Below are 12,231 nucleotides of genomic sequence, written 5' to 3' on the forward strand. Positions count from 1 at the left end.
GATCCCTCCATTGTAAAATTCTGTCAATCATTCATATAAGGGCTTATTCCACTGTTGAACTGTGATGGAATAAGTTATGTAATTAGGAGTTACAAAATGATCGCTTTCTAATGCTATCACTTCTATATCTGGTTGGAATTCCTCTGTTAAAAAAGTCGTCCTTAAATAAAAACTTGCCTGAAAATATTTTAAATGAGAAATTATAATTTAAAACAAAGTAAGGGAGAAAGGAAACAAATAATATGGATCATCATTAAAAAGCACTATCTCTTTTCTTTAGTCGTGCCAGACATAGGTCGTTACACTAGTTGGTGACGGTCAGTGAGTTTTGGAGCCGTGGGTCCCGTGGTGTACCCACATTAGACCTTTAGCAGTATTCCATTCCCTTCCGTTTCTGCAGTTGTTTCTATGGGGTTAGAAGGAGTGAATTTGCTGATGCAGGCCTGTTACCAATAGTATTTATGAAACGTTTATTGTGTATAGGTTCTTCTGTGAGGTACTGGAGAAGGGCCTTGTGAATAGACATGGGTCAGAGAGAGATAAGGACAGAAAAGAAACAAAACAGACAGTCCTTGCTATCCACTTATTCATAATCTCCTGGGGAAACCCATAAAAATAAACTTCGGAAATTTGTAGGCAGTACAGCTGAGTGGTATTAATAATAGTGGGATAACCGAATTTTTCTCTTTGCATACAGGTGGTGTTAGCAAAGCATGTATATGAGCAGGTTTTACAAACGCTGGATAATCTCGTGTATAGTGAAGATCTGAATAAGTTTCCGGTCAGTGCTACCTCCTCACCTTGCCCTAATTCTCCTCTGCCTTCCCTCAGTACCTCTGGAGAACCTTCCAATGAGAGGAAGGAGAATGGGTTGTTCAGCCACTCCAGCCTTTCTAACTCTTCTCAAAGGTCCTTGTCTCTGAAGGAAGTCAAGTCCTTTACGCAGATTCAAGCCAACTTTTGTATATCAGAGCTTCAAGTTCAGCTAAGTGGAGATCTGACTTTGGGGGCCCAGGGTCTTGTGAGCTTAAAGTTTCAGGATTTTGAAGTGGAATTCAGTAAAGACCATCCTCAGACTCTGTCCATTCAGATTGCGCTGCACTCTCTGCTAATGGAAGACTTATTGGAGAAAAATCCGGATTCCAAGTATAAGAACCTCATGGTGTCTCGAGGCGCCCCTAAGCCTTCCAGTTTAGCACAGAAAGAATATCTTTCTCAGTCTTGCCCTTCGGTGTCCAATGTAGAGTACCCTGACATGCCTCGGTCTCTCCCGTCTCACATGGAAGAAGCCCCTAATGTATTTCAGCTGTATCAAAGGCCCGCCTCGGCGTCCCGGAAGAAGCAGAAGGAGGTCCAGGACCAGGACTGCCCCTTGACCCCACCTCCTTCCCCAACAGTGGATGAGCTCAGGATGCTGGCTGGGAAGAGTAAATTTGATGATTCCTTGGTCCACATCAATGTGTTCTTGGTGGATAAGAAACATCCAGAGTTCTCTTCCGTCTATAACCGAGTTAACCGCAACATCGATGTCGATTTCAACTGCTTGGATGTGCTCATCACGCTGCAAACCTGGGTCGTGATACTAGACTTTTTTGGAATTGGCTCCACTGCCGACAACCATGCGATGAAGGTACCGCCTGAGGACATTCTACAAAACGTGAAGGCCGAGTCAGATGCTATCCTGGATTCTGAACTTCAGGATCCTGTTAACACCAAGCTGGACCTCAAGGTATCATTCCCTTGTCACTCCTTGAAGTTCCAAGAATGCATTTTTGTTGGTTTATTTAAGTGCTATCATTGCATATTTACTCTAGAAAATAGACCTTATTATCAGGGGAGGTGTGTCGTCTTCTGCACGTCTGTTAGAAAAGGGTGATGGGAATATCTTAGTAAAGGTTTTAGGGCGAGTACCATCTGGAAGCAGGGAAAATCACTGCTTCACGTACCTTTCTGTCTTTCCTTGAAGTTGTATAATTCAGTGGAATTACTTAGCTTTTCTGAGCCTGTTTTCTCATCTTCCATCTCCTAGTTAAGATTACTGAGTGAGTCAGTGTATGTAAAGGACCCAGCAAAGTGGCTTTCATCACCATCTTCCCGCTCGGAACGTCACTGGCTTTCATCGGAGGCAACAATTCTGCTGTTGAGAATTAAATCTTGAAAGTCAGATTGCCTGGGTTTGAATCCTGGCACTTTTTTTTTTTTTTTTTTTTTTTTTTGTAGCCATATAGCTATTTGGCCCTGGGCAAAAAAGTTTCAATTTTCTCATCAGTAATCTGGGGATGTTAAATGGTGCAATGTGGGGTTGTTGCAAGGATTCAGTGAGGTAATATAGGCCTTGCCTCTGTACAGCGCGTGGCTTTAAATCAGCATTCACTGAATGAGAGCTGTTGTTATTTTTACTATTATGTGGCTTGCTATACTTAGTATTGATTCTTGGTGGTACTTACTGTAGATGTTTAAAAATACCTGAAGTCAGTGTTTAAATTTAAGGCTGTTCTGTGTCATTGAACAGTAAGTTGTGTAAGCAGTTGAATTTATTGACCAGTTGGTGGAGCATTCTTGTCACTAGCACCGTCCAGGGCCCTGGGTCGCAGCCGGTGGCTGATGACGTTTGTAGGCCTTGAGGATGAAGTTCTTCTTCAACGTGTTTTAGCACGTGTGGACTTGTACTTGCTGCTGGGGAGAATCGTGTTTTGTCTAGTTGCTGTTTTTTTTACTTTCTTAGATGGCAGTAGGCCAAAGTTCTCCAGAAATGGGAGAACTTTGGGGAGAGTTGGGCATGACTTTCACGCCTCTTGCTCCGTGTCGGTGAATGAATGCCTGGCAGTACTCAGGCCTCCGGTGCTTTGCTTAGCAAGATGAGTGGCACCTGGAGGGGCGTCACTCATTCCTTTGTACTTGGCGTGTCTGTGGCTGTAACTGTTCTTGTGCTGCCTGTGATAACTGCCTTGGGGACCCTTTGGTGTTGAGTAGAGTGCTTCCATGGGGCTTTGCACAGGTAGATATAGTTGGCTTCACAAGAAAACAGGACTAGATAAATGCCCCGCAACAATGTCCTTTTTTTAGGATAAGAATTTTTGAAAATATTTTTATTGTGAAGATTTTCAAACATATCACAAAGAGTATAATGAATGTCCATATACCCAACCCTGTGAAATTCATCACATTTCTTCATTCCTGTTTTTTTTCTTTGCCGAAGTACTTTAAAGCAAATTCTAGATATATCATTCATTTCTACATATTTCAGTATTCATTCTAAAAAATACAGACTGTTTTTTTATATAACCACAATGCACGGTCACATCTAAAATTCCTTGGTGTTATGTAACACCCACCAGACCATAGATTTCTCTGATTATCTCAAAGATGTCTACTGGTGCATTGTAGAGGAGCAAATGGTTAAAGAAACTTCCTGCCTTTCCTTTGATCTCTACAGTTCAGTGGAATACTTTGCTTTTCTGAGCTGTTGTTTCTGCATCTACAAAATGAAGAGAATGAAATAAAATGACATGTGAATCTTTTGAATGGGGATCCGAATAAGTTTCACACATTACATTTGCTGTCATGTGTCATAAATCTCTGTTAATTAAAGTGAACCAGACGTTCTCCCTCTTGATTCGCCCCCCGCAGCCGACTTGTAGAAGCAGGCTTAGTGTGCCGTAGTGTCTCACAGTCCAGATTTGTCTGTTTCCTTGAGGTGCTGCTTGACTTCTAGCTTCCGATTTTAGGAATGGAAGTTCTAGAGACTTGATCAGATTCAGGTTCCACAGTTTGGTAGAAATGCTTCTTAGGAGGTGCTGTGTGTGTCTTATTGCATTACGCCAGGAGTATGCAACATCTGGTTGTCCTACTTTTAGTGATGTGAGGATTCACGCTATGATAGTGGCTTCAGGGGGGTGACAGCTGGATTCCTCCAAACAAAGCATTTTTAGACCCACCATGTATGTTATTTTGGTGATTGAGTGACTAGAGGTTTTGAATTTTCCACTTCACGAACTCTCATTCCCCTGGGGTCCTCCTTAAGCTCTGTGTCGAAAAGCTCACTGCAAGGGAACCTCTGTGGCACTGGGAGGACCCCAGGGTTCCTGCTCCATCCGCACTGATCTTTATTTTCTGCCTTCCTCTCTAAATGTTTTCCTTCTTTCTTTCCTCTTCTTATTTTCTTATCTTTTTTTCTCATCATTCATTCATTCATCAAACATTTACTGAGCACCTGCTTTGTTGTTAGCACGGAAGACGAAAGGGTTGGTATGGCATGGTCTCTGCCGTTCAGGAGCAGTGAGTATGACGGGGCTTTGAGCTCTTCCTCCGTCCTTCTTCCAACTCACCCGTAATCCCCAGTGGTGGCACTCAGAGGTGCCGGCCTCAACACATCCAGATGTATAAGTCCTTTGAGTGTTGAAAATGGCAATATTACAGTACAGAATTTATTTGTTACAAAGAATGCTATTCGCTAGAATGCTATTCGGAGGATGTTGGCTTCCTTATAGTTCTAGTTGTTCCTTGGGAAGAACATTTTGAGTGTGGCTCCTAGGTGAAGTCCCAATAGTACAGCACGGGTTTCGGTTAAGTAATGTCCCAAAGACATTAAGCAGGATTCTAAATCATATTTATCATTTGTTTTGACAGGTTTCTTAGTGTGGGACTTTGCTTAGTGAATCTCTGTGAGTGACGATAGAAGAATTCAATATTAAAGACAAATGCAAAAATGAGAAAAACTGGTTTATAATATAAAACATTTCACTAATAAAATAGACAAGACAGCCACAGAGAAAGACAGCGTGGGACCTGGGTTTTGGGTTCCCTGTTGAGTTCCTGTCTCATCAGCTCTCTCCTTAGATTATGGTTTGATGGCTAAAGAAAGCTGAAATGAAATTGGCGTCAGCAAAAGCTTGACCTTCAGATTTCCTGAGTCTTTCTGCTTCTTTGTTGAATTTGTTCTGCTCTTTGCCTGAAAGATGCTTTTTTCCCCCCAGTAATATTTGCCTTCATCTTCTGTGTTCTTAGGTTCATTCTCTCTCTCTCGTGCTGAATAAGACCACCAGTGAGCTTGCTAAAGCGAATGTGTCCAAATTAGTGGCACACCTGGAAATGATTGGTAAGTTGGGGGAAAATCAAACTTGTAAAATCTGGTAAGAATTTGGGCATCTTGCTCACAAATCTAATTATCTCCTCACATGCTAAGTAAGGTGAGGAATCGGTGGCTTGAGGATGGTTGTTGGTCTGGCCATGATTTGTAGTGGCGTTTCCCAAATACTGGCTTATGTTTCAGAGTCATCTGGACAGCTTGTTAAAAATGCAGGCATCTGGGGCGTCCCCCAATCCCATCCCAAGAATCCGATTCTGTAGGTCGGGATGGGGCCCTGGCATCTCTGTTTTCAATAAACTCTATCTGGGTGACTAATTTTTTTTTTTATTCCCCCAAAGTGAGACATTTTTGAGAGTGAAAGTGGGTGTTATTAACAATTACACCTGAGAAACAGTTATATGCTAATTACACCTGGAGTATAACAAGGCTGTCTGTGGGACACCAGGGCCTACGTTCCTTATCTATTGCCGTAAACATGGAGAGTCACCAATAGGGGCCAAGGTTTTAGGCAGGAGGCTATTGTAGCACACCTTGCATTCTAATGGGACTGACTGTAGGTTGACATTTTTTTTTTAAATGCCGATAGCACCTGGTATTCCTAGGTGGTCTCCCATCCAAGTACTAACCGGGCCTGACCCTGCTTAGCTTCTGAGATCGGGCACATTCAGGATGGCATAGCTGTAGATCGTAGGTTGAAATTTTGAGTAGAACACAAGTGATCAGCTACATCAAGTTCTAGACAGTAGGGATTTATAAAATGGATAAAACACCATTCCTTCCCTAAGGAACAAGTAATGAAATATGGAATATTACAAAGTTCAAGTGTTGACTCTAGTTCAAACTAAAAATGTTTTTTGGGGGAAGAAATGACTGAAATTGAAGTTTTTATGCCTGGTATAAATTCGTTTATAATTGCTTCCTAGAAGAGATCAGTCTTTAAAATTGGAGAAGCGTGGGTATTTTTGTTAGAGGATGTTAATCAAAAATAAGTATGTGTCTTCTGATCATTGGGTGCTGCACTGGCGTGCCAAGTGGAGACACCTTAGTCCTTGTTTTATAATGCTAACTGTGATGATAACATTTATTTACAGAAGCACCAGTTCAGTGTAGCCCTTTCTAACATCTGCCCGTGTTAAGAATGATTTATTATAGGTTCACATCTTAGGTGTACGAGTTTCAACATTGCTTCTTTGTTTTACCCACCGTCCAGGGGCTTCACTCTGTACTATCAGAGTAGTTTCACATCTGTCACCCAGTGTCTGTCTATCTCGTTAATTTTGCTCTTTAATTAAATCAAAACATACTTAAGCTTTCTTGAATACCTGACATCTCATACTTCCTCTTTTGTTCTTTTATCTGCAGTACAATTAATAGACCTTATGATATTTCACTAATTCTAATTAGTGGTCTAATCTCAGAGGGATCATGTTTCTATCTGTATCTGTAAATGTTTTGTCCTTCAAATTATGTATGCATTTAGTTTAATTTCTTTCCTCTTGTAAATGTCGAAGTATGATGCTGTGTTACTTCAGTTCCCTTTGGACTTCTGCACTGAGGCTATTTGAAAGATTACATAAAATGTTTTTTTTCCTTGTGCATTGGATTATGAAAATTTGCTTTTGACATGTAGTTTGATTAAATAGTGAAAAGTCTAAGATGTGTTTATATCAGTTTTTGTTCCAGACATATTTAAGGCATGTGACAGAAAAGAGAACGTAATGTGTTCTAATTTTAACATCCACAGAGGGAGACCTGGCCTTACAGGGAAGTATCGGGAGCCTGTCGCTAAGTGACCTGACAGCTCATGGAGAGTTCTACAGGGAACGGTTCACTACGAGTGGGGAGGAAGCACTCATCTTCCAGACTTTTAAGTAAAAACACTGATCTTTTCTCACTTGACGTTTTGTGTGCTATTTCAAATTCTTGTTGGCTAAACAATGAAGAAAAGTTAAAAAAATTTTTACCTTACATAAAATCGATATGATCTAGTTGTGAAGAATTCTGATTTATATTAAAATGGATCTGTGTTGAAATGGGCTACTTCGGTTTCATAAACAGGTGGGGTAGGATTGAAATAATTCTGATTATTAAAAAGCCTGGCTCTCGTGCGGGTTTTGCACTAACTTGTTATGTGACCTTAGGCAACTCGATCACCACGTGCCAGTTTTTCTATCTAAATATTGAGGGGACTAAGTTAGATCACTTTCCATCAAGCTCAACATTCTGGAATGATTTCAGCTGGAAAAGTTGTTGACGATATGGGCATTAAATTACACATTTTTTTCTGTATACATGTAATCTATATTGAATTTTTCAATTTTAGAATTTAGAAAGCATCTTTAGGCCTGTGTAGTTATTAAAGAATGGTTTTTTTCAGAAGGCAGAAAGTTTAAAATGGTGGTTTCTCAACCTTTGGAGGAGCCGTTAGAAAATCCAGCTTTGCCTCTAGATTTTCTGGTCTAGGGTAGTTCTCAGTCCTTTTTCTTTTTAAATTTATTTATTTTTTAACTTGCCAGAGTAATTTTAATGTTCAATCAGAATTGAGAAACAGTTTTTAAAGAAGTCTGGAAACTTTTTCTTTCACTTTCAGGGGAGGATAACATGCTTTACTGAGACTCGAGATTGATTTGTTTATGTCATTACCTACCACAGTGGCAGGGTTCTGTAATAAACAAGATAACTAATATGAAGCTCTTAACTCCTTGCCTGGCACAAAGTAGGTGCTTAGCAAAGAGGAGTTCTTTCCCCGGTGACTATGCCCCGTATAATAACTTATTATTGTGACACCATGCTCCATTAAATTAAAAACCATCCATAAAAGTTTTCTAATTTATCTTGAAATGTAAATACTAAGCTTCTTTGGCCTTATTTCACTGAAGTTAAAAGAAGAACTTCTGCCTCCAGAAGACAGTTTTCCCCAGAAACATTGGTTCTATTGCCTGATTTTCTTTACCCATAGTTTCATGGCCTTGTTTTTATTGTCTTTCAAGTCCTTATTGTCCCAATTTTTGTTAGAACCTAATGATTATTCCCTTAAAGCCAGGGCATAAGAGGCCCAGGTGAAAGGTCTGAACATTAAGTTTTGGAATGGAGAGAGTTTCGTGCCCGGGGCTGCCTACCTGTTTATAGCCCTGGCTATCACACCAGCCCTTAACATCCCGAGACACAGACACATCGACACGTCGCTGAGGCTTAGAACGGGAGGACTTATTGGCGTTTGCTTTGTAAAACTTGATGTGGATTTGCATTTTAATAGTTAAAGCTGTTTTCTAGGGAAAACCCTAAATCAACCCAAGTTTTCTTCAGATACTAACTTGTATCTTGCTGCTGTGTGAGTCACGTTTTTGCTCCTATCTCCAGATATGGACGGCCCGACCCTCTGCTCCGGAGAGAACACGACATCCGAGTGAGCCTCCAGATGGCCTCCGTGCAGTACGTGCACACTCAGCGCTTCCAGGCGGAGGTGGTGGCCTTCGTTCAGCATTTCACGCAGCTGCAGGACGTCTTAGGGCGCCAGCGAGCTGCTGTCGAGGGGCAGACGGTATGTGGTCTCATTTCTCCACGCTGCCGGTTCGGTCTGACTGGTCAGTAGAACTTTTAAGCCTCTAGAGATAAATCTGGAAGATTTCGCTGAAAAAAGTAAAGATAATTTGGTAATTTTATCCTTACTGATGTCCTCCAAGTAGCTGATTATCTGTAGAAACCTACGTGATCAGGGAGCTGATATTCCTTACTCATTGTTTTGTGTTCTAATCACCTTTAAAGTTTAGTGTTGCCTTTCTCTAAAAACAATGACCGAAATTTATGGATAACACTGAAGACTTTTGGCCTTTCTAGGACTTTACTGGGGATTCTTTTCTTAGAAAGTGGTCCCAGCGAACTTATATAAAGAGACGTTTTTTCAAATGGCTTAGAAGTTCCCAGATTTCTTATTTCATTGCTTCCTTAATGCTGAGAAGTTTTCCTGTGGCGCATCCTTGGCCATAAGAAATGCCTCATGGTCTTTCCATCTACAAAGTAGTCAAGACTAGGGCATTTAATAAGTGCATGTGTCCTAATAATTTAGTAGCTGTTTGAAAAATAGTGACACATAACTGAAAGAATAATATTTTTCCTTCATTCTTAAGTAACTGCAGTTACTTTTCAGTAGGATGTGTGTGCTCGTGGGCACTGTGCAGCTTCTCAAACGCAAAGCCCGACTGGACGTCACAACCTTCATTTCTTGTTCCGTATTTATTTTCTCATGGTTCTGCTTTTTGTCACAGCAACGGCTTAAGACCTAGCTTTGGAAAGATGAGACATCATTGAAAGGAATGTCACATGATTTAACACTGAGTGTGACCTACTTCACACTAGTTTGTGCAGTGTAGATGACGTGTTACCCCATGAGTGTGTGGCAGCATCCTGTGACATCTTGGCACACAGATGGGGGACCACAGAAGACGATCATAACGTAGTTCTTTGTGAAACTTGTTTTTATGTATTTTTAAACTATTAGTTCAAAGATTATGATTTTAAGAAATAGATGCTATCTTTTTGGTGGCAACATTTATAAATTTTATGTTTTTAAATTTAAAAATTTTGAATATACTATATATTAATTTGATACAGAATCAAAGGAAAAGAGCACATTTGGAGAGAAATCTTCTCAGTTACTTTTCCTCAGCCACCTGGTTTCTCTCCCTGGAAGCAACCAGTGTTAGAAGTTTCCTGTGTGTCTTCCAGAGAATGTATTTTCTAAAACTGTAGAAGTAGCTAGCATACGCAAATTACAGGGAACCTGGGAAAAAAGAATCTTGTAGCACCTTAGGTGTGTTTTAATTTATTTTCATTTTTTTTCCTATACATGTTTCCATGGTTAAAATCATGGAGTATTTTTCTCTCCTTAGAAACTTAAAAAATATTTAGTATTTGACAAATATGAAAAAATTCCGTAGCACATATACGAGTCACAAAGTATGATAATAAAATGAGCATTCGTGAACCCACCAACAAAATAAAAATTAAAACATAATGATGACTGCTGCATGTGTCTCTCCCCTGCCTCATTCCCATCAGCTCTGTAGGGACCACTCTCCTGAGTTTGGGTCTATTAGTTGCTTTAAAAAACAAGTTCCTCTACGGCCACGCCGGCCTGAACAAGCCCAATCCTGTCTGATCTCGGAAGGTAAGCAGGGTCGGGCCTGGTTAGTACCTGGATGTGAGACCACCTAGGAAGACCAGGTGCTGTAAGTGTAAAAAACAAAAAATAAGGGATTGTGAGGTCAACGAAGAGTTGCCTCGCCTAAAAAAAAAAAAAAAAAAAGACAAAAAACCAAACAAAAAACCAAGTTCCTATGCAATACCTTTTGTTTTGCTTGTTCTGACCTTTATAAAATAGTATTGAAACTGCATCTGATGTTCTGCAACTTGCTTTTTTTACTCACTTAGTGTGTTAAGATTCATTCATGTTGTTACGTGTGATTGCATTTCATTTATTTTCACTGTTGAATTTCATTGTGTATAAGACACATGATTTATCCATTTTCCTGCTGAGCACTTGGGTTGTTACAGCGTCTTGCTATCGTGTTCTCTGTCTACTAAAAAAACATGTAGAAGAGTTTTTCTGAGATTCTTAGTGGGATCGCTGGACCGTAGGGTTTGCATGTGTTTCTCTTCACAAGGAAATGTTTTCCGCAGTGGCTGCCTCATACAAACTCCCATTGGCAGTGTATAAGAATTCCTTGTAATTCTCTCCTTGCCAACACTTGTATTGTCAACCTTTTTATTTTGGGCCAGTTACCGAGTGGGAAATAGTATTGTATTTATGGTCTACATATACTTAAAAAAAAACAAACAAACCCTTTTTAATTGAGAAAAAGCTTATAGTACATATAGTAAAGTAAGTAAAATGTGTTACATTTTTGTGTATGCATTTGTAATCCAGCTTCTTTCCATACTCCTTTTTCATAATCTTTTCCATGTTACTTTGCATTTTTCATAGCTCTCCTATTGAATAACTATAATCCGTCAGGTTAGTTTAACCATTTCCTTATTTTTTAACACTGGCATTGCTTCTGGTTTTTTGTTCTTATGAATAATGCTTCCATGAATATCTTCATGTACATACTTTATTTTTGACTAATTTTAATAGGATTGAATCTTCATAAATGGTATTGAATACTATAAGTGGTTTTATTGTTTTGTAGGGTTGAATCCTATAAAGCCGTGCACGTTTCTGTGACTCGTTGTAACTGCTAAATGTTGCCTGTTAGAATTATGCACATTTGAAGCAATTACTTTCACATGTGTGGTTTAAACAATAGTAAGTGTTATTATGAGGAACTGTTTGGGTTCGGAAATGAGACACTGCATTACTTCCTGGGGGGAGCAGAAATTGAATGGATAAGTCTTTTAAGCTTTGCTTTATCACACTATGTTAAACAAGCCAAAGGTTAAAGGAATGCTTCTCTAGGTTGAATAGTGCTAAATATGTGGGCTGCGAAGAAAAGCCAATCTTCTCCAGGATCTTTAATTCTAGCTCTTTGAATCACTGAGATTTACAGCGATTCAGAATAGAGAGTGTTTCTTCACTCTCTATTCTGTTGTGTTAATTTATGTTTAATAGTATACCAGAATCACCTTGTCTTGATTACTGCTGTCTTGTGGTATGTCTTGAAATCAGGTAGTGTAAGTTCTCCAACTTTGTCTTTTTTTTTTTTTTTTTTAAGTTGTTTCGGCTATTGTAGGTCCTCTGTTTTTTCTTATGAATTTTAGAATCAGCTTGTCTATTTCTACAAGAAAGTCAGGCTAGGATTTTGATTGCAGCTGCATTAAATCTATCAGGAGAGTTGACATTTAACAATATTGAGCCTTTGGGTCGCTGAGTGTAGTATATCTTCATCTAATTAGGTCTTCAGTATCTCAGCAATGTTTTGTAGTTAGATGGTCTTACACATCTTTGGTTAAGTTTATCCCTATTTCCAGTTTTGGATACTGTTATAAATGATACGAATTAAAAAAAATTTTTCCATATCCAATTGTTTATTGAAAATAGAAGCAATATAATTGACTTGTATATTGACATGTTGATCTCGTATCCTATAGTTTTGGTATTCTTATTTTAGATCCTTTAGGTTGTTTTTTTTTACATAGATGATTAT

General features: G+C 39.3%; 1 protein-coding gene and 1 pseudogene across 12 annotated transcripts in view; both read left to right on the forward strand.

Moving 5' to 3' along the window:
- Window positions 1-12,231, forward strand: part of VPS13D (vacuolar protein sorting 13 homolog D) — a 216,958-nt gene that overhangs the window by 34,343 nt on the left and 170,384 nt on the right. For all 12 annotated transcript variants that reach the window (XM_016149454.2, XM_016149446.2, XM_016149452.2 and 9 more), the window contains 4 exons: window positions 698-1,729; window positions 5,008-5,098; window positions 6,834-6,960; window positions 8,450-8,630. In XM_016149454.2, coding sequence (XP_016004940.2) covers window positions 698-1,729; window positions 5,008-5,098; window positions 6,834-6,960; window positions 8,450-8,630 — 1,431 coding nt within the window. The remainder of the gene's footprint in view (window positions 1-697; window positions 1,730-5,007; window positions 5,099-6,833; window positions 6,961-8,449; window positions 8,631-12,231) is intronic.
- Window positions 10,206-10,324, forward strand: LOC118605520 (annotated as a pseudogene).

The sequence above is a fragment of the Rousettus aegyptiacus genome, unplaced genomic scaffold (genome assembly GCF_014176215.1).
Source record: "Rousettus aegyptiacus isolate mRouAeg1 unplaced genomic scaffold, mRouAeg1.p scaffold_m13_p_1, whole genome shotgun sequence".
Taxonomy (NCBI): Eukaryota; Metazoa; Chordata; class Mammalia; order Chiroptera; family Pteropodidae; genus Rousettus; species Rousettus aegyptiacus.